The sequence below is a fragment of the Epinephelus fuscoguttatus genome, linkage group LG9 (genome assembly GCF_011397635.1).
Source record: "Epinephelus fuscoguttatus linkage group LG9, E.fuscoguttatus.final_Chr_v1".
NCBI classification, from domain to species: Eukaryota; Metazoa; Chordata; class Actinopteri; order Perciformes; family Serranidae; genus Epinephelus; species Epinephelus fuscoguttatus.
The window spans coordinates 845,946-868,238 of record NC_064760.1 but is presented as its reverse complement, the minus strand read 5'-3'; the positions used below and the strand labels follow the sequence as shown (position 1 = coordinate 868,238).

At 46.1% G+C, this 22,293-nt stretch overlaps 2 protein-coding genes and 1 long non-coding RNA gene across 3 annotated transcripts in view; 1 reads left to right on the top strand and 2 right to left on the bottom strand.

Annotated features, from left to right (window-relative positions):
• The window catches only part of LOC125894107 (uncharacterized), a 29,967-nt gene extending 27,734 nt beyond the window's left edge, over window positions 1-2,233 (bottom strand). The window contains exon 1 of the long non-coding RNA XR_007450035.1: window positions 2,179-2,233. This is a non-coding gene — a long non-coding RNA (uncharacterized LOC125894107). The remainder of the gene's footprint in view (window positions 1-2,178) is intronic.
• The window catches only part of LOC125894085 (uncharacterized), a 328,241-nt gene extending 314,181 nt beyond the window's left edge, over window positions 1-14,060 (bottom strand). Inside the window, exons 1-5 of the mRNA XM_049585217.1 lie at window positions 13,938-14,060; window positions 13,674-13,761; window positions 13,014-13,585; window positions 12,536-12,579; window positions 12,316-12,447 (exon numbers count right to left, since the gene is read on the bottom strand). Of these exons, the coding sequence (XP_049441174.1) occupies window positions 12,316-12,447; window positions 12,536-12,579; window positions 13,014-13,585; window positions 13,674-13,761; window positions 13,938-14,059 (958 nt within the window). The 5' untranslated portion in view covers window position 14,060. The remainder of the gene's footprint in view (window positions 1-12,315; window positions 12,448-12,535; window positions 12,580-13,013; window positions 13,586-13,673; window positions 13,762-13,937) is intronic.
• A 6,989-nt stretch (window positions 14,061-21,049) lies between these two features.
• Window positions 21,050-21,860, top strand: mtnr1al (melatonin receptor type 1A like). Its single transcript, XM_049585287.1, has one exon. The coding sequence runs from the start codon at window positions 21,052-21,054 to the stop codon at window positions 21,829-21,831; it is 780 nt and encodes a 259-aa protein (XP_049441244.1). The 5' UTR covers window positions 21,050-21,051; the 3' UTR covers window positions 21,832-21,860.
• The last annotated feature ends 433 nt before the right edge of the window (window positions 21,861-22,293 follow it).

Here is a 22,293-nt window from a genome sequence, read left to right as displayed (position 1 = left end):
GTTTCTGTCACCAGGTTCACCTCTCTGTGTTGACCACTTCAACTGTTAAGAGTCTGAAATAAACGGCTGAGAGACAAGTGACATGCTGTTTGATTCATTCAGTAATCAGACCCAAAAACACAGTAACAGCTGGGTGTGTCGCTCTGCTGCTGGAGAAACATCAGCAACAACTAAATGAAGGAGAACCTATGTATACGATCATTTCACCCATCTGCAGTAACATTACTAAACTAATCTAAATAACCAGGAGTCATGTGAATGTTCATGTCTCTCTCTCTCTCTGAGGCTGCTGTCAGCCCTAGAGTGGTCTCCTCTGGTCTGAATCAGGGACTCATGTTGCTCCAAAGTTGTATAATTGCCTAGAGTTGGTTGGTGTTCTCACGGCAGCATTTACAAGAGGACCAGATCAAATGCCTTGTGTGAGAAAGCTGCTCTTGATTGGTCAGAATTTCCATGTGGGAAAAATCCAGGAAGTAAAGCAAACGTTGAAGAAGAGTACACTTGCAAGATAAATGTGACACTTTCTAATGTCACAATGGAGGGACAACTACGCAGGTTGATTTTAGCGCTGCTCATCGTGGACTATATTGCTGTCATTGTTCATTTTAGTCAAAGCATACAGTTTGAAAACGAGGCAAATGCGGCTCCAACTAGAAAACAATGTTTTGATGCATTGGATGTGCTGAATGTGCATATTAAGGCAGTACAGGAGGAGGTGCACATTAATAATCCGTCTCCAGAGGAACAGTTGGACAGCTCTGTTCAGGTCTCTCTGGGACGGTTTAGTGTTTTGCTGGCTGAACGCCCAAAACTCATGAATCCAGCTCACTTATTAAAAACTCTGTTTGTCTGGAAATCACTTTACTGAAGCGTGAATGAGTTAGACGGTTTCATCGATCCTGAGGCTGACAGATCAGCAGTTCTCAACCTTTTCAGAGTCAGAGGACGGCCCCATCTGGACGCTGTAATCCACAACACAGCGGCTGCTGATGAACTCCAAATGTCACCTGATCCGTTCACGAACTCGCATCCTGATTCTGTCTTAATGGTTTAACAGAGTCCAGACTCCTGCAGTCAGAGCCTCAGGCTGCTGGTGGGGGGGTGTTCACATTTAAATGACTGTATTTATTTTACAAGCCATGATTAAAGAGAGCATACTTTTCAAACCTGAGGGCGGGTTTGGAATTCATGTTTTAGTTAGAAAATGCTGGCAATTCTTTTGTCTTTAAAAATTTTGGCAATTTTTTTAATATAAAGATTTTTGGCGATTTTGAAAGAAAGGTCTTCCAAAGATGCCCCACACAGCAACAAACTGTGAAAACACAAATTATCATTGGATTTTCAAATGTCTGATGGTCTTTGAACACATCATGTCATCAACATCACTTTATTCTACATCTCATTAAAGTTTGCCCAAAAATAAACAGTTTGCATGACAACAGTTCAAAACTGAGACTTTTTCACCTCCAGGATTTCATCTTCAACTTTTAACTTTCAAACGTTTTAAAATGTAATAACTGATGGGAGGGTCACACCCAGCTGCTGTTCAGGACGTCCCTAACAACTCATTTACCTGACGCACATCGACTGAGCCACAGATAGATACCAGCTTGACAGCTTGATGACAGATTATTGGCAGATTACTGGCAGCTGACAGGAGCCACAGTGATGGACGACAGTGCGTTAAAGTGACTGATGACCAGTCGAATAGTAATAATAGAAAAAGGAATGAGCAAAGTGATCATGAAGAGAACCAACAACAGAACTATAAAAACAACGACAGAGAAATTAAAACGTCATCTCACTGCGGTGAATATAAAATATTACACAGTTAGAACTTTAAAGGTATGAGGGGGTGAAAGGTCAAGGTGCTGTGTTATGACAGAGTGGTTTGACCCAGTTGTATCAGCCTCCATGCGGCAGTGTGCACTTTGTAAGAGCAGCTAAGAGAAAGTGATTCAGACCACAGGCAAGATGGCGACGGCCAAAACGCCAAACTGGAGGCAATAAAATGATCGTAGAGCAACCGGTGGGTGTGTCCACGATTCTATATACTCTTTGACGTGCGTGTGTGTGTGTGCGTGTGTGTGTGTGCGTGTGTGTGTGTGTGCGTGTGTGTGTGTGTGTGTGTGCGTGTGTGTGTGTGTGCAGCTCAGACAAACTGAATTAAAAACTTACCATGATCTTCAGCTGACCGTCCGTCTCCTCTGGATTCTCTTCTTCCTGCCTCTGTCTGTGAACACAGGAGAAGAAGGCGGAGTCAGAAAACGAGAGATAACTGCAAGAATAAAAGATTAAAACGTTTTTCATCGACTCTTACAGATGATGAGGAGTTTTCAAGTCAACAAAGAAGTTGATCCATGTCTGCCAGCTTGTCGTTTTCTTTCTGTTTTTTTTGGGCACATTGTTGTTTCAAGCATGGAATCACTGGTAGGAACGTGTATGATGTCACTCACACTCTTGTGTGCATTCATGTGCAGCTGTTACAGCTGGTGTGTGTGTCGGGAAACAGGAACCAAACACACATTTTATTAAAGCTTACAGACACAAGAGTCAGAGCTGGACTCTGCAGCCCCGTCTCCACCAAACCCTTTCAGTCCAGTCCCTTCAGAACCAGCAGTAAGCCTTCAGACATGGTACCTAGACCCTCGGTGTGTTCAGACAGTCCTCTTAAATGTGGGCGGGGTTGTTGTCACTCACTGCTCCGTCCAGCACTCGCTGTATTTCCTCATCAGCGGTGACACAGATGGAAGTCTGCACCTGGTTTATCGTCCACAGAACGAGGCTGCACGCCCACATTTTCACAACAAAATAGAACAGGCTGCAGTGAGAGTCTCTCTCCATGGGATATTTCAAAATAGCAGCTTTGTGCATTTAGTCCTTCTCAGGCAAGCTCAGGGGTTTAGTGTTGCTGTAGCCCACAGGAAGTGAGGATTAGAATATATGACCTTCACATAATCCGCTCCAAATGAATCTATATTTTTAAAGTCATTACTAAAAGTGTGTGTCATATAAAAACTAAAGTGATGGTCAAAGTTGTCACAGTGAAATTTAAGGTGTGCTGATGGATTCACGTCATCAACTCATGACTCACTGAGTAACATTACAAGTTAACGTTCCACCTTAAAAGTTTGGGAAGGCTCTGTCCTCATGTTTCAGCACCACACCAATAAATCAGGGCCCCACTCATTAAAACATGGCTCCATAGACGGACTAGAAGTCAGACACTTCTGTAATGAGTTTAAAAAAGGTTTCAGACCTTCAGCTGGAGCTCAGTGAGCTCTTAAAGGACAGATAACACCTCATCTTACAGTCTGTCATGTGTCACGTTTATGTGATAAATGTCAGTCATCAGCATTGGGATGGTGGCTGGAGAAGTGAAGCTGAGCAGATGACTGTTTGATTTAATCCTGAACCAACTGGTCCGACAGCTGGAAACCAGCAGGAAGTGATGTCTGCTCTGAAATACCACCCGCCGAGGGGATTCACTCGGAGACGAGCTCACGACCTTCATTTTCACGTCAACATCTTGAGACGATCCAGAGTCACTCTGAGGAACTCTGACGGATCCCAGTGAGCTCTGAAGATCCAAACTAATGAAAGTTCTGAAGTTTCAGAGCGACGTCTCTGCAGGTTGAGTCTGTGCGTCACATCCTGTCAGATCTCTGATCGGATCAACGCAGCTTTATATTCTTTAAGTACAGACACAACGCTTCATGATGTCATATCTAAGAACAACTTCAGCCTGTTACATGCATTGTCTGTTTTCAAATACACTTTTGTTTTCACAGGAAATGTACAGTTTGATACAGTTTCTTTCAAAATAAAAGCACTACATTATATTTGACGACTTCAGAGTGAGACTGGTTTGTTTTTTTCGTGGCACAATCCCTGCTGGAAACACGACGACAGGAAGCTAACAAGCACCCACAGCTGGTGAGTAAAAGCTGCCAATGACTCGCTAAAAAACACTTTAGTTGGTTGTTGGTGTTGAACAGTGTCTGCAGTGTGACAGGTGTCTGTCCAGGTGTCTGTCCAGGTGTCTGACCAGGTGTCTGACCAGGTGTCACACCATCCACCATCCCCTCCACCTCCTGAAGACACAGTCAGCTCAGTAGAAACATACGCAGAATGACTGTAACACCACATCATCAGTAGGTTCAAACTAACACACACATGATGGTCTGAGCTCAGCTCCAGCTCTGTGAGCTCGGCTTCACACTGACAGCAGGAGCCGACATCCAAGGAGCGATGTTACTATGAACACGTGGGTGCCACAGGCCACTTATCACTGTGGTAACTTTTCTGACACGTCCTACTGAAAACCCGAAAAGGCCGAAGCATGGTGAGGGCCCTGCCCAAACAGTCTGACTCTACAAAAAGCCCCAGTCTTTGGATGGAGCCATCAGGACCCCTCTGTATCTGTAAAGGTGTGTGAGCTGCTGACTGGCAGCAGAGCGAGCTGACAGAGCTTACAGCAGCAGCATTTTGACTCTGTGTCTGAGGCTCAGAGTTGATGTCCCCTTCCGGTCTCACTGAGGAGATCCTTGTCATTAGCTACAGATTTTAGGGACTATCATTAAACCTTTGCAGCTCCAGCAGAGGCCGACTGCACCGTCAGAGCCAGGGGAAGGTCACAGCTGGCCAAAGACATATTTATAGAAACCTCCCTGAGGGTTTTCACACAGCGCACCTTCACCTGAAACACCGAGAGGGGAAGAACCTGCGGGAGCTTTTTAACAGCTCTTAAAGCAACGATGGACAACACTGTGTCAGGACAGTGTTCTCAGCTTATAATTACAGAGAGGCACAGGTGGACAGCAGTTAGTGTCTTGGCTCCTTGGCATCGCACAGATAAACACTTTTAATGTGAAGGAGCAGCAGCGTCTGAATCCACGAGCTCTGACAGATCATAACATATTTGTAATCAGCAGGATTTGAACTCTGACATTAACGTCTGAACAGACTGATTCACCTGTTTGGTAAATGTTGGGAGGAGCTAATGGAGTTTGGATCGATGGCTTCAGGATAATAAGGATGCCAGTGATGATGGGTCGTAATGGCTGATTTGGCTCTGTTGGAGGGTCATCCATTAATGTGACCGTCTGAGTGGCTGTTGGAGGATTTATTGTGTTGGGAGTCTGTGAACTGACCACTGATTGGTTTTGGGCGCTGCTGTAGAGATGAGCTGATAACAGGTCGGACATAGTTCTCTTTTTTCTGGTTCTTTCAGGTCTGTTTCATCGTACTGTGAATTAGGACTGTCCACACTGTGTGAACACTTCAACTGTTAATAAATGAGATTCTACTCACTCTCATTCACAGGTGTCATTTATACACATTCACAGGTGTCATGTGTACACCTGTGAATGTGTATAAATGACACTGAGGATATAATAACCAAGCTGATATACCTCATTATATTTTTATACGTGGAACAGAGTGTTGTGTTGTCCTGCACATGAATAGAGACAGTTTCATAACTTGGAGTGTAAAAATGAACCTGAGCCGGTGGTACGATCCCTCGCCGTGCCTCTCTGATGTGACCTCACACTGACCCCTGTACATGTCCGACACTTTCACATGTTGAAGATGGTTAAAAGTGTTTTTCTGGGTTTGTTTTCATCCGTCTGTCCATCCAGTGCTTGTGAACACAATATCTCTAAAACACCCGGAGAGAATCTTTTCAAACTTAACTCAGTAAAAAATTGTGATTTTGGCACAAACGTCTTCACAAAGTCTTTGAGACCGAAACCTTTTTATTGAGTTACCTTTTGTGGGGGACCTGATTCCTTGCACCACTAACTGAGCAGGAGGTGTGTGTGTTGATTTAACACAAACATCCACTTGGACTCAACAATAAACTGATAAGAGTTTGGTGGTCAAAGGTCAAAGGTCAGTGTGACCTCACAAAACATGTTTTAAAATTTCAAAATTCGTTCACTGATTCTGACCAAACTTGACAAAAATGTCTAACAGGATGAAATAATGAAGGTCAAAAGGTCAAAGGTCAGTTTGACTGTGACATCATCATGTTTTAACGTCATATCTCAGGAACACAAGGGGAGACATCTGGTCAGATCTTCTGTGATTCTAGTTTCACCTGTCACCACGTCTCTACCCAAACTGACGCCCTGGTATCGGTCGTGTTGCGGCTGCGGCGTCTCTGAGTCGAGGATAACAGACGTGAACCTGTCTGATCTGCAGAGGTGTTAGAACAACAGCAGCAGGTGGCAGGAAGCGTAACATCCTGGCACACGTGTGCTGCATGGTGAAGGCATGTGTTCTGCTGCGGCGTATGACACAAAGTCACGGCCTCCCTCTGCCTCCTGACATCACGCCTGATGAGTCCGACCTGATCCCAGACATCTGGACGACCTCGTCCTGCAGCAGCACACCTGCCCGAGGACTCAGACACTGGTGAGGCGACGCCACAAGCTCACTGTGATTTATCTGATCTCATTTCCTTTAAGTGCTGCGATGCTTTATCATCTCAGATAATGTTGTGTTTGTATTTTTAGTGTTGGCGAGGACACAGCTGGAGGCTCCAAAGACACAACGAGCCGCCTCATCTTTAACCTCACACCCTCACATCAGGACTCTGGAAATAAATCTGTTATATAAACTGCTCTACTGTCTTTGTTTCCATCGGGGCAGCTTCACGCAGGACGACCTCACAGACAGGATCTCAACTCTTCAGAGTATCAGACACTCACCTGCTGAAGGCTCGACAGGTGGCAGCACAAAGCTGTGTGGTAGATTCACAGCAGGTACGATGGATCCCGACAGTGACAAGTTTTATTTTGTCGTGTATAAACCCAAATGTGTCTAAATGCGTAACATGGTCAGAAAGCTGTGTCATGTGTCTGCTGTGTTCTTATTGACGAAGTAACTGTTTGACTGACAGGACCAGGGGCCAATCAGAAAACTCTAATATGAGTTCTGAGCCATGATTGGTTCATTGGACTGGCCAGTGAGTTAGCTCAGATATAACTGGTCCTGACCAATGGGAGAGAAGGGGGCGGGGACTTTACAGGCAGGTCTGAGCTGCGTTCACCCGACAAAAGTTAAAGGTTTATTTAAACAGAAACAGTGATGTGTTAAACTTCCTGTTGTGTCACGCAGGCGCCCGTTTACACGTTTACATCCCTGAAACAGGTGTGAAATAAAAACTGAACTTGTACGGACAATAAGCGAAGACATTTATTTCTATATATGCTGCTGGTTGGATAACACCTCTGACTCACCTATCAAACCAGAGAGGACATACCTGAAAGGCTGAATCCAAATGTCCGGACTTTGCCGTACTTGCAGACTCGCTGCTACTTTGCGGGTGAGTTCTCGTGAAGTCTGGGACTCCTGAAATCCACAATTCATACAGTCCAGAGGCCACAAGCAGAGCAGACATTGTGGGTTTTTCAATCGCCAAAAATCCCCCAAAAACTTATGAATGCGTAAAACAGTTATGGTCAGCAGGGCTGTCAATGGATTGAAGAAATTCATCTAATTAATGACGTGCTCTAATTAATTCATCTATATTAAACACATACATCAACTTTTGCTGTGAAAGTACTTAAAGGGCCAGTGTGTAATATTTGGCATGGTTTATTGTCAGTCTGAATCTGAATCTGAATCTTCTACCCATTAATATGTTTATACAAGTGTATGATCGCTATAAAATAAAATTTGTTTGGTTTTCGTAGCCTTATAATTATGCTTTTATATATATATATAGCAAGGGCCTTGCTTTAGAGAGGTCGCCATCTTGCGCCGCCATGTATGTACGGCAGCCCGAGTGGACAATCCAGCCAGCCAGAGAACGCGTTTCATGTGTATAAATAAACCAACGAAGACAGTGGAAGGAAGGAAGGAGGAGGAGGAAACAGCAGAGAGTGTTAGTAGTTCGTCGATAGAGAGTAGTGAAAAGTTTTTTTAGTTATAAAGTTTGCGAATGGACCACACTTACCACGCAACAGGAGAGAATGAACCCGAACCGTCATCTGCGAGGAAAAGAAGATGCAACTTCACTCCTTGTGATGCACTCTCTGCTGTGCTTTTCCTCCTGATGATATATCTCCCCAACGATGGTAGCAGTAGCACCGAATCCCATTCTGTGCATTCAGCCACTCTTCTCGCCCGCTCAGCATCCAACACATGGAGTTCCTCATCTGTATGCTCCGGCTCAAACAGGTATGGCTCTGGGTCTGTGTCCGCTACAAGAAACTCTTCAAAATCGCGTTCAAAGTCGTCCATTGCAGCTACTATAGTCCGGAGATATCGCTAGGCTAAATAAACAGCTGAGCTCTGTTTACAGGCTACGCTGTCAGTCAGTGTGCGGGCTGGAGATTGGTGGAGCAGAGAGGGGAGGGGGTCCCCACTCAGTATGGTAAACAAGTATGTGTGTAAAGTTATGAAGTGTGTGTGTTACGCTAGAAGAGTCAGAGTTTGGGACGGAGTCTTTTACCCCCTGGAGTGTTACCGGAGTTTCTGGAGTGCTCAAATAAACGGGCCTTTTTCCCGAATGCTCCTCTGGTCTCCTGCTCGTGAGGGATTCATTACAATATCGTAACATGGTTTAGATTTCTAAATAAACATTCACCTCGTCACTAGATAGACCTACTCCTGAAAAACTCTTTTCTGCGCAAGGCTTTTTGTCCCTACGAGGCCACCGTCATTTACCCGATGGGAGGGGTGAGCGAGTGAGCCCTGCAATCTAGAATTTGACCACTGATGTCACTGTTTTCAACCCATTTTACACACTGGCCCTTTAAAAAATGTAAATTTACATGAATGTTGTCAGATGTGTCGAAGTGAAGCTGCTGGATGTTGGACACAGTTGTCCCCTTGTCCTCAACCACCCACACTGTCTGCAGTCCATTCTGTGAGGGAGTTAGTCATTCACAGGTAGACTGACTCAGTCTGAGCACCTGGTGGAGTGTGGCTCAACACGACTGACTGCTAGCGTTAGCATCAGAGGCTGTGCTGGCGTTAGCATCAGAGGCTGTGCTGGCGTTAGCATCAGAGGCTGTGCTGGCGTTAGCATCAGAGGCTGTGCTGGCTCGGCCCTCTGCGTTCGCTGCTAAAGTCTTTGTGTTGACGTGATATTTCAGGCTGAAGTTCTCTGATGGTACAAAAATTCCTTCCTGCAGAACCTGCAGAGAACGCTGCTCCTGTATTGTTAATAAGTCACAGATATATATTTAAATCTATTCCAGAATAATCTGAACCTCCTGTCTGTAATTACAACTTCAGTTATGAAATGAAAGGTATTTACAGCAGTGGTTCCCAACTGGTGGCTCGCTGTCCATAAGTAGGTCGGAGATCATTCTGAATGGACAGCAGATGACTTGCAAACATGTCAAGTTTATTTTGAAGAGTTGTTTCCTGCTGCAGTGTGAGGAGTGACAGAGAGCATCTTGATGACATGACCAAACACGTGTACGACACTGAGTTTATTAAACTGGAGAAATCTGGACCCTTCAGCTGGACCAGGTGGGAACCAGTGATCTACAGGATCAGTTTGACCTGAAGAACAAAACAGGACAATACAAACAGCGGTAAAGTTTACTTCAGTTGGAGCTTGTGTAGAAACAGGAAGTGTGTTTCTGAGGCACCACAAGGAAAGAAAATTCAAAATAAGATGTGTTTCTCCCTGATGTGAATGAGTCCAGTGGAACAGCAGTGTTCTCTACATTTGATCCTGATTTAAGGTCTTACAAAAGCTCTTTTTCTCTCACTGCCGTTGTCTTTATTTGTCTGAAAATCAGCCCGTCAGATAAAAGACAAAACTCTGATAAGTGAGCTGCACAGTTTCACAAATGTTTCTCCGTGATCACATTAAAGTCTCTGTGGATCTGATCTGTTATCAGAAGCTTCTGAGCACTGTGAAAACAACTTCTTTTGTTCATGATTTCTCCTTAAAACGCAAAGACCACGAAATATGATCAAATTGTTTATTTTAAAGAGTATGAATATTACTGTATAAAAATTAGGCTTCATATAACAAATCAAAAGTGAATCATTCATCAGAGAGGATTAAGGCAGCACACTGACACAACCCCACTTTATCCTGTTAAAACAATCCTCATAACTTTATTTTATAGAAACCTTTTTGAATCTTTGGATCTGAGGACCCTTACAGACTGAAGTAATATGAAGAATTTACAGGATAATCCAGGAACAGACACATAATCTGACTTTCTGACAGCTTCAGAGGAAACATAAATCTATTCTCTGGTGCTCATGGCTTCAGTAAAATTAACCGAATTATTAAATTATGGAAAATCTAACTGACAAATGTTTAAGCATTTATATTTATATATTTATACTGTATTTATATGTGCGATCTATCCAGAAATCCAAGATCTTCTGTGAAGACAAAATGCTTCTAACAAAGGGCCTCTAATAGAGACATAAAGTTCACAGAGGAGAGTTATGCTGGGGGAGTTTGAATTGTGACCTCAGTATCTGAATGTGACCCTCTGAGTTTTATCACCTGCAGCTGCTGCGTCTCTGAAACACTTTGTGTGATCCAGAAATGTCAATGACAAACTGTCTGAATCTATTTTTTCCTACAAACTGCAGCACAGCATCCATCTGTCTGTCTGTCTGTCTGAGGGTGACGGCCCTGTTTGCTGTTGTACTAGAACGTGGTACAAGCAGCCGCAGTGAGAGCTGCCATCAGGACGTCACACACAGCAGTGGCGGCGGCGGTGTTGGACACACTCACACTGCTGAGAGAAACAAATGAAACACAAGAAGAGTGAAGGAACAAGGACGAGTCTCACTTCAGAGCAAACTCTGTGGTTAGGAGATGCTCGACTACGCTGCTGTCCGTCCGTCTGTAAACAGTAACTGGAGGAAAGTTCCCGGTGCTGCTCCCTTTACACAACAGATGAGCTGATTAGATTTTGGAGCGACTCGCTGCATACATTTGCATGTGAATGTGTAAAAAGCGATGTGTCTTTGAAACCACTGGAACTTCTCGGTGCGTTCAAGGAGGCAAAGATCACAGCGCGCTGATAGAAATCTCTGCCCATTAATTCATCATTTGTCTTAATGAACAGACTAATTAACATAAGTGGTGGTGTGTGATGTATCATTAGGGAGCTGAGGCGCCTCTTGTTGTCTGAGAGTGTCGATATAAAGACTGTAAACTCAAACTGAGGGAAAGAATAATTCACTCCCCTCCAGGATTAAAGGTGTCCTGTGGACTTTCCTTCTAAACAAACAACAGTCAGGTTTACATTCAGTGTTTCACTGAAACACAGTGAGGTGAATCCACCGCTCACATCACTGCATCACTGACAGTCAGTATCTGCCTTGTCTCAATATGTCATTCATAAAATATACTGTGCTGATATTACAGTGCAAACAGACAGTGCAGTTATCCATGTTATTCATTCATTTTCTGCAACCACTTATCCTGTTTGGGGTCGTGGGGGGGTGGAGCCTATCCCATCTGACATTGGGTGAGAGGCAGGTCACCAGACTATCACAGGACTGACACATAGAGACGGACAACCATTCACACTCACATTCACACCTATGGACAATTTAGAGTCACCAATTAACCTGCATGTCTTTGGACTGTGGGAGGAAGCTGAAGCACCTGGAGAAAACCCACGCTGACACAGGGAGAACATGTCAGAGCACCTGGAGGAAACCCACGCTGACACAGGGAGAACATGTCAGAGCACCTGGAGGAAACCCACACTGACACAGGGAGAACATGTGGGAGCACCTGGAGAAAACCCACGCTGACACAGGGAGAACATGTCAGAGCACCTGGAGGAAACCCACGCTGACACGGGGAGAACATGTGGGAGCACCTGGAGGAAACCCACACTGACACAGGGAGAACATGTCGGAGCACCTGGAGGAAACCCACACTGACACGGGGAGAACATGTCAGAGCACCTGGAGGAAACCCACGCTGACACGGGGAGAACATGTCAGAGCACCTGGAGGAAACCCACGCTGACACAGGGAGAACATGTCAGAGCACCTGGAGGAAACCCACACTGACACGGGGAGAACATGTGGGAGCACCTGGAGGAAACCCACACTGACACGGGGAGAACATGTCAGAGCACCTGGAGGAAACCCACGCTGACACGGGGAGAACATGTCAGAGCACCTGGAGGAAACCCACACTGACACAGGGAGAACATGTGGGAGCACCTGGAGGAAACCCACGCTGACACAGGGAGAACATGTCAGAGCACCTGGAGGAAACCCACACTGACACAGGGAGAACATGTGGGAGCACCTGGAGGAAACCCACGCTGACACAGGGAGAACATGTCAGAGCACCTGGAGGAAACCCACACTGACACAGGGAGAACATGTCAGAGCACCTGGAGGAAACCCACGCTGACACAGGGAGAACATGTGGGAGCACCTGGAGGAAACCCACACTGACACAGGGAGAACATGTGGGAGCACCTGGAGGAAACCCACGCTGACACAGAGAGAACATGTGGGAGCACCTGGAGGAAACCCACGCTGACACAGGGAGGACATGTGGGAGCACCTGGAGGAAACCCACACTGACACGGGGAGAACATGTCAGAGCACCTGGAGGAAACCCACGCTGACAAGGGGAGAACATGTCAGAGCACCTGGAGGAAACCCACACTGACACAGGGAGAACATGTGGGAGCACCTGGAGGAAACCCATGCTGACACAGGGAGAACATGTGGGAGCACCTGGAGGAAACCCACACTGACACGGGGAGAACATGTGGGAGCACCTGGAGGAAACCCACACTGACACTGGGAGAACATGTGGGAGCACCTGGAGGAAACCCACGCTGACACGGCAGAACATGGGAGCACCTGGAGGAAACCCACACTGACACAGGGAGAACATGTCGGAGCACCTGGAGGAAACCCACGCTGACACAGGGAGAACATGTGGAGCACCTGGAGGAAACCCACGCTGACAGGGAGAACATGTCAGAGCACCTGGAGGAAACCCACACTGACACAGGGAGAACATGTGGGAGCACCTGGAGGAAACCCACACTGACACAGGGAGAACATGTGGGAGCACCTGGAGGAAACCCACACTGACACGGGGAGAACATGTGGGAGCACCTGGAGGAAACCCACACTGACACAGGGAGAACATGTCGGAGCACCTGGAGGAAACCCACGCTGACACAGGGAGAACATGTGGGAGCACCTGGAGGAAACCCACGCTGACACAGGGAGAACATGTCGGAGCACCTGGAGGAAACCCACGCTGACACAGGGAGAACATGTCGGAGCACCTGGAGGAAACCCACACTGACACGGGGAGAACATGTGGGAGCACCTGGAGGAAACCCACGCTGACACGGGGAGAACATGTCAGAGCACCTGGAGGAAACCCACACTGACACAGGGAGAACATGTCGGAGCACCTGGAGGAAACCCACGCTGACACAGGGAGAACATGTCGGAGCACCTGGAGGAAACCCACGCTGACACAGGGAGAACATGTGGGAGCACCTGGAGGAAACCCACGCTGACACAGGGAGAACATGTCAGAGCACCTGGAGGAAACCCACGCTGACACAGGGAGAACATGTGGGAGCACCTGGAGGAAACCCACACTAACACAGGGAGAACATGTCGGAGCACCTGGAGGAAACCCACACTGACATGGGGAGAACATGTGGGAGCACCTGGAGGAAACCCACGCTGACACGGGGAGAACATGTCAGAGCACCTGGAGGAAACCCACACTGACACAGGGAGAACATGTGGGAGCACCTGGAGGAAACCCACACTGACACAGGGAGAACATGTCGGAGCACCTGGAGGAAACCCACGCTGACACAGGGAGAACATGTGGGAGCACCTGGAGGAAACCCACGCTGACACAGGGAGAACATGTGGGAGCACCTGGAGGAAACCCACGCTGACACAGGGAGAACATGTGGGAGCACCTGGAGGAAACCCATGCTGACACAGGGAGAACATGTGGGAGCACCTGGAGGAAACCCACGCTGACACGGGGAGAACATGTCGGAGCACCTGGAGGAAACCCACGCTGACACAGGGAGAACATGTCGGAGCACCTGGAGGAAAATACATTTTATTTCGTCCAACAACAACAATATGGTTTCACCACGTTTTTTTTGTTTTTTTACTGAGTCATTGCTGCCTATCTAGCAGCTTTTCAGGCACCAAACATGGGTGTTTTCCTGTCACTGTGTTTCCAGCAGGGATTGAGTCCCCAAAACCAGGTGTTTTATCCAAAACAGGATCTTTTCCAAACTATAACCAAGTGGTTTTTGTGCCTAAACATAACCACATGTTAACCACAGTGTTGTTAAATGTACAAATGTAACGTAAACAAATGTGGTTTGCAGAAATGAACGATGCCAACATTTACTCTGGCGATTGAGTTGAATATTTCCAGTAATAATAATGTAATTTGACACATATGATAGTGTGTAACTCTAAAATGAGCCTAAATAACAAAGATTCCCAGTGAGGCAACATTCTGCATGACAGGCACATTTACTTTTAATTTTCAGGTACATTTTCTTGCACATTGTGCTCACTGAAGTATTTCTATACTGTGGTAATGATATTTTTTCTGCAGTAAAAGATGTTGATGTATTTTCCACCCCTGCTTACATCAGACAGAAAACACACAGTTATATAAAGATAATTTAAATGTGTCCTGAGGCTGTGACATCACTTCTGTCAGAGGTACCGTGAATCTATATATTTACAGCTGGAGTGTCTCTAATGAGACTCTGGCAGCATAATGTCTTCTTCAATCACTGAGCTGCACAGGAAGTTGAACCTCTAACCCTGCCAGCGGTTCTCCTCCTCACCCATTAGCATACAGCGAGGCTCCAGCGTTACACCAGAGGAGCCATGTTGTTGGTGAGAGTCACAAAGGGCAAACGCAGTAATGAAGAAGGAGCCATGGACTAATATGTATTGGCTCGCAGTTAACAAGTCCCCAGACTCTGTGCTCCGAGCCACAGCGCTCCTCTAACTAGCCCTCTGTGATGTGCCTGAGACAAAGAGCTGCCGTCCAGAATGATAACGATGAAGCGTCTTCATAATGAAGATCGAGCCGAGGGCTGATAAATGCTCGCAGAGTTTAGCAGGTAGAACAAGGTGTTATTAACGCTGCCACAGCTAACGACCGCGCTCCCCTCAGGGTGGGAAGATGTATGAAATCTGATGAAAGCTTCCCCCATAACCAATCTATCACACACACACACACACACACACACACACACACACACAGCTCAGTGTCAGGCTGCGGCTCAGTTGGTTAGTGACATCAGATTGGATCATCGCTCACCTGTAAACGAGTCACAGCTAAGGTGACCTACATGCAGCCTGATACAGTTCAGCTGAATGGAAGTTTGTTTGTGCTTCACAGCTTTGAATCATTTAAACTAAAGAACACAAACACAACGCTCTGAATCAGGACCAAGACGACACGCTGATCTACTCATTCAATACTGTCACCATACCTCAGAGCTCGTTCAACATGTGACGTGATTTTTTATTATTGTGATACAATATCACAGTTTATTGCAATTGTCAACACTAGACCGCAAGAAAAAAGTAGAATCATTTACTTTTATAAACTGAACATCTCATGATAGAAATGGAAGATCAACTAATTGTTTATCCAACTCATCCTCACTGTGACCTCGTCACATGTCCAGGTTTGGTCATGGACTTTCCACGTCCACATATGACGTCCAAGGTACCCTGGGTGTGTTGGTTGTTGACGTTCTGGGACGCCGTGTCAACTTCAGCCTGTTACATCATTGTCTGTTTTCAAAATACACTTCTGTTTTCACAGGAAATGTACAGTTTGCATACAGTCTCTTTCAAAATAAAAGCACTACGTCAGTACAACACCACCAACTGATGGTTTTTTCCTTCAACAGCACACACACACGCGGTTACGTTTAGCCAACACACACGTGTTTACGTTTAGCTGACACACACGTGTTTACGTTTAGCCAACACACACACACGTGTGTTTATGTTTAGCCAACACACACACACGTGTGGTTACGTTTAGCCAACACACACACATGGTTACGTTTAGCCAACACACAAATGTGTTTACGTTTAGCTGACACACGCGTAGTTACGTTTAGCCAACACACACACATGGTTACGTTTAGCCAACACATAAATGTGTTTACGTTTAGCTGACACACACGTGGTTACGTTCAGCCAACACACACACATGGTTACGTTTAGCCAACACATAAATGTGTTTACGTTTAGCTGACACACACGTGGTTACGTTTAGCCAACACACACACATGGTTACGTTTAGCCAACACACACGTGTTTACGTTTAGCTGACACACACATGTGGTTACGTTTAGCCAACACACACACATGGTTACGTTTAGCCAACACACAAATGTGTTTACGTTTAGCCAACACACACACATGGTTACGTTTAGCCAACACACACGTGTTTACGTTTAGCTGACACACACATGTGGTTACGTTTAGCCAACACACACACATGGTTACGTTTAGCCAACACACAAATAGCTGACACACGTAGTTACGTTTAGCCAACACACACACATGGTTACGTTTAGCCAACACACAAATGTGTTTACGTTTAGCCAACACACACACATGGTTACGTTTAGCCAACACACACGTGTTTACGTTTAGCTGACACACACATGTGGTTACGTTTAGCCAACACACACACATGGTTACGTTTAGCCAACACACAAATGTGTTTACGTTTAGCTGACACACACGTAGTTACGTTTAGCCAACACACACACATGGTTACGTTTAGCCAACACATAAATGTGTTTACGTTTAGCTGACACACACGTGGTTACGTTCAGCCAACACACACACATGGTTACGTTTAGCCAACACAAATGTGTTTACGTTTAGCCAACACACACACATGGTTACGTTTAGCCAACACACACGTGTTTACGTTTAGCTGACACACACATGTGGTTACGTTTAGCCAACACACACACATGGTTACGTTTAGCCAACACACACACATGGTTACGTTTAGCTGACACACACGTGTTTACGTTTAGCTGACACACACGCAGTTACGTTTAACCAACACACACGTGTTTACGTTTAGCTGACACACACGTGTTTACGTTTAGCCAGCACACACGTGGTTACGTTTAGCCAACACACACACATGGTTACGTTTAGCCAACACACACACGTGGTTACGTTTAGCCAACACACACACGTCATTACGTTTAGCCAACACACACGTGTTTACGTTTAGCCAACACACACACGTGGTTATGTTTAGCCAACACACACATCCATGAGGATTTAAAATGGCTGCACGCAGCATATTGATTATCTCAACCCCTCCTCGCCCTCCCCTCCCCTCTCTCTGTTTATCATACCAGAAACGAGAATTAGCGACCTAGCCAACATGTTGTTCCTTCGCCTCACTCTCCACAATTAGGAGACTATTTAGAGGCAGTAATGCAGGCGGAAGCACCACAGAAGGACTCAGTAGCACCTGTAACAACTGGAATTCAGAGGGCATAAACCCCAGCGTTGGCGTTCACAGCAGGCTTGGTCTGATCTGTGTAACAGCAGCAACAGAAAGTTTGCTAATCTGACAAACGCTATCAAATAGTTGTTAAGACATTTCACTAAAATGTCTCCCACCCACGTGGGAGACCTTTACAGCACGTTGGCATGGTGACGACTTTCTCAGTGTCAGATCAGCAGTATTTAACTGAGCTAAGAACCTAAACACTGGAACCTAGCTGCCGCTGTGGCCGGAACACAAACCAGTGTTTACTGCCCTCCTGAGGAACAACAACAGTCCATCATGTTGAACTCTGTTTGGACGAGGTGTGTGTCGGAGTGTGTGTGTGGCTGACTGCAGGTTATTGGACTGAATGTGTATTGTTGTTTTCATTATCCTCTAATGATGGTCGAGGCTTTAAGGCGCAGTTGGAGCGGATGACAGCTGACTGGGAGTTTGTGTCTGCTGCTCGATCGTCTGTTTGGTGGAGGTTATTTTAGTTTGCTGCAACCTTCAGTGACGTCCTGTTCAGTCGTTCTTCATCCTCCCTGTTTTTGGTGTTCTGCTGCGTTCTGTGTTGTTTCCTGTCACAACTCTTGTCTCTCTTGTTGAGTTGTTTTTATATTTGTTGGCTCCAAATCTTCTGCCTCTTCCTGTCAGAAAATATCCAACTCTGCTCTGCTCTAAACTTCCTGTTTTCATTTTAACTATTGAAAATATCATCTTATACAGAGGATGTTTCTGGTAAATCAACCTGCATTTGTATAGATTCTTACTAGGCCTAGTGGCACTTGGTCAGTGACTTCCTGTGTCAGACACTGACGAAAAAAGCCTTTCATGTCGGAATGATACGCAGCCGATCACTGTTATCCTATAATGGTATCAGGGAAACACGGCCACACGTGTGTGTGTGTGTGTGTGTGTGTTGGCTAAACGTAACCGTGTGTATGTGTTGGCTAAACGTAACCACATGTGTGTGTGTTGGCTAAATGTAACCACATGTGTGTGTGTTGGCTAAATGTAACCACGTGTGTGTTGGCTAAACGTAACCACGTGTGTGTGTTGGCTAAACGTAACCACGTGTGTGTGTTGGCTAAATGTAACCACGTGTGTGTGTTGGCTAAACATAACCACGTGTGTGTGTGTGTGTTGGCTAAATGTAACCATGTGTGTGTGTGTGTGTGTGTGTGTGTGTTGGCTAAATGTAACCGTGTGTGTGTGTGTGTGTTGGCTAAATGTAACCGTGTGTGTGTGTGTGTGTGTGTGTTGGCTAAATGTAACCACGTGTGTGTGTTGGCTAAACATAACCGTGTGTGTGTGTCGGCTAAATGTAACCGTGTGTGTGTGTGTGTGTGTGTGTGTGTGTGTGTGTGTGTGTGTGTGTTGGCTAAATGTAACCACGTGTGTGTGTTGGCTAAATGTAACCACGTGTGTGTGTTGGCTAAATGTAAGCATGTGTGTGTGTTGGCTAAATGTAACCGTGTGTGTGTGTGTGTGTGTGTGTGTGTGTGTGTGTGTGTGTGTGTGTGTTGGCTAAATGTAACCACGTGTGTGTGTTGGCTAAATGTAACCACGTGTGTGTGTTGGCTAAACATAACCACGTGTGTGTGTGTGATGGCTAAACGTAACCACGTGTGTGTGTGTGATGGCTAAACGTAACCGTGTGTGTGTGTGTGTGTGTGTGTGTTGGCTAAATGTAATCGTGTGTGTGTGTGTGTGTTGGCTAAATGTAACTGTGTGTGTGTGTGTGTGTGTGTGTGTGTGTTGGCTAAATGTAACCACGTGTGTGTGTTGGCTAAACATAACCACGTGTGTGTGTGTGATGGCTAAACGTAACCACGTGTGTGTGTGTGATGGCTAAACGTAACCACGTGTGTGTGTGTGTGTGTGTGTGTGTGTTGGCTAAATGTAACCGTGTGTGTGTGTGTGTGTTGGCTAAATGTAACCGTGTGTGTGTGTGTGTGTGTGTGTGTGTGTGTGTGTTGGCTAAATGTAACCACGTGTGTGTGTTGGCTAAACATAACCGTGTGTGTGTTCTCTAAAAATAAACGTGTGTGTGTGTGTGTGTGTGTGTGTTGGCTAAATGTAACCACGTGTGTGTGTTGGCTAAATGTAAGCATGTGTGTGTGTTGGCTAAACGTAACCGTGTGTGTGTGTGTGTGTGTGTGTGTGTGTGTGTTGGCTAAATGTAACCACGTGTGTGTGTTGGCTAAATGTAACCGTGTGTGTGTGTGTGTGTGTGTGTGTGTGTGTGTGTGTGTTGGCTAAATGTAACCACGTGTGTGTGTTGGCTAAACATAACCACGTGTGTGTGTTGGCTAAACATAACCACGTGTGTGTGTGTGATGGCTAAACGTAACCACGTGTGTGTGTGTGATGGCTAAACGTAACCGTGTGTGTGTGTGTGTGTGTGTGTGTTGGCTAAATGTAACCGTGTGTGTGTGTGTGTGTTGGCTAAATGTAACCGTGTGTGTGTGTGTGTGTTGGCTAAATGTAACCACGTGTGTGTGTTGGCTAAACGTAACCACGTGTGTGTGTGTGATGGCTAAACGTAACCACGTGTGTGTGTGTGATGGCTAAAATGAAAACCGAGTGTGTGTGTGTGTGTGTGTGTGTTGGCTATATCTCACCGTGTGTGTGTGTGTGATGGCTAAACGTAACCGTGTGTGTGTGTGTGTGTGTGTGTGTGTGTGTGTGTGTGTGTGTGTTGGCTAAATGTAACCACGTGTGTGTGTTGGCTAAACATAACCGTGTGTGTGTGTCGGCTAAATGTAACCGTGTGTGTGTGTGTGTGTGTGTGTGTGTGTTGGCTAAATGTAACCACGTGTGTGTGTTGGCTAAACATAACCGTGTGTGTGTGTCGGCTAAATGTAACCGTGTGTGTGTGTGTGTGTGTGTGTGTGTGTGTTGGCTAAATGTAACCACGTGTGTGTGTTGGCTAAATGTAACCGTGTGTGTGTGTGTGTGTGTGTGTGTGTTGGCTAAATGTAACCACGTGTGTGTGTTGGCTAAACATAACCACGTGTGTGTGTGTTGGCTAAATGTAACCGTGTGTGTGTGTGTGTGTGTGTGTGTGTTGGCTAAATGTAACCACGTGTGTGTGTTGGCTAAACATAACCACGTGTGTGTGTGTTGGCTAAATGTAACCGTGTGTGTGTGTGTGTGTGTGTGTGTGTGTGTTGGCTAAATGTAACCACGTGTGTGTGTTGGCTAAACATAACCACGTGTGTGTGTGTGTGTGTGTGTGTGTGTGTTGGCTAAATGTAACCACGTGTGTGTGTGTTGGCTAAATGTAACCAAAGGATGACCATCAAGAGCAAATCAGGGTTCAGTATCTTGCCTTGACTTGCCAGTGACTGATTACAGGTGACACCATGTACGGTAGCCTCGGTCACCACTGTGTGAACATGAATGGGTGAATGTGACATGTGATGTTAATGTTCTGGTCAGAAGACCAGAAAGAATCCATACCAGTGCAGATCTATTTACCACTAACCTTCCTGTCTCCTCTCATGTCTTCAGGAAACGCCTTCGTGGTGAGTCTGGCTCTTGCTGACCTGGTAGTCGCCATCTATCCCTACCCGCTGGTCCTGACCGCCATCTTCCACGACGGCTGGATCGCCGGCTACATTCACTGTCAGATCAGCGGCTTCCTGATGGGCCTCAGCGTCATTGGCTCCATCTTCAACATCACGGGCATCGCCATCAACCGCTACTGCTACATCTGCCACAGCCTTAAGTACGACAAACTCTTCTCCAACAGCAACACCATGTGCTACGTTGTCATCGTCTGGGCGCTCACCATCCTCGCCATCGTGCCAAACTGGTTCGTGGAGTCACTGCAGTACGACCCGCGGGTGTACTCCTGCACCTTCGCCCAGTCGGTCAGCTCGTTGTACACCATCACGGTGGTGGTGGTGCACTTCATCCTGCCCATCGGCATCGTCAGCTACTGCTACCTGCGGATCTGGATCCTCGTGATCCAGGTGAGGCGGAGGGTCAAGCCGGATTCGCGGCCAAAGATTAAGCCACACGACCTTCGCAACTTCCTCACCATGTTTGTGGTATTCGTGCTCTTCGCCGTCTGCTGGGCGCCGCTGAATCTGATCGGCCTGGCCGTGGCGCTGGACTCCAGGCTGAGCCAGGCGATACCGGAGTGGCTGTTCACGGCCAGCTACTTCATGGCGTACTTCAACAGCTGCCTCAACGCCGTCGTCTACGGCGTCCTAAACCACAACTTCAGGAAGGAGTACAAGAGGATCGTCCTGATCATCTTCAAGTTTCACTGCTGAGATGGAACACTGTGGTGAAGGCTGGCGGCCATTTTTAATTTCTGAGGAAATAAAAGGCTGAAAAAGACGAACTCGACCTCGACAGAGAGGAAAACTGTTGTAATGAAAAACAAATCAAGCTACTGAACGAAGAGGAAAAACACTTTGGATGAGAAAGAAAAATAAAAAGAACTTTAATAGCTGGAGGTCAGGAGGAGGAGGAGGAGGAGGAAGAGGAGAGATGAAGTAAAATAAATGATCCCACACTCAGAGTTATCAGTGATGCCTTCAGGGTACCTGAGATACTGTAGGAACACAGAGGGAGGTGGAGGTCGGAGTTTGGGAGCAGCTCTCAACTTAGTAAAGCGTTTAATTGTGACTTTATCTGAAGTCATGAACTTCTGTTTGAATTCAAAACTAGTTGCTGATGTCTTTAACATGATGTTGGATTATTGTGATCATCTTCTTCCCTCTGATTCATTG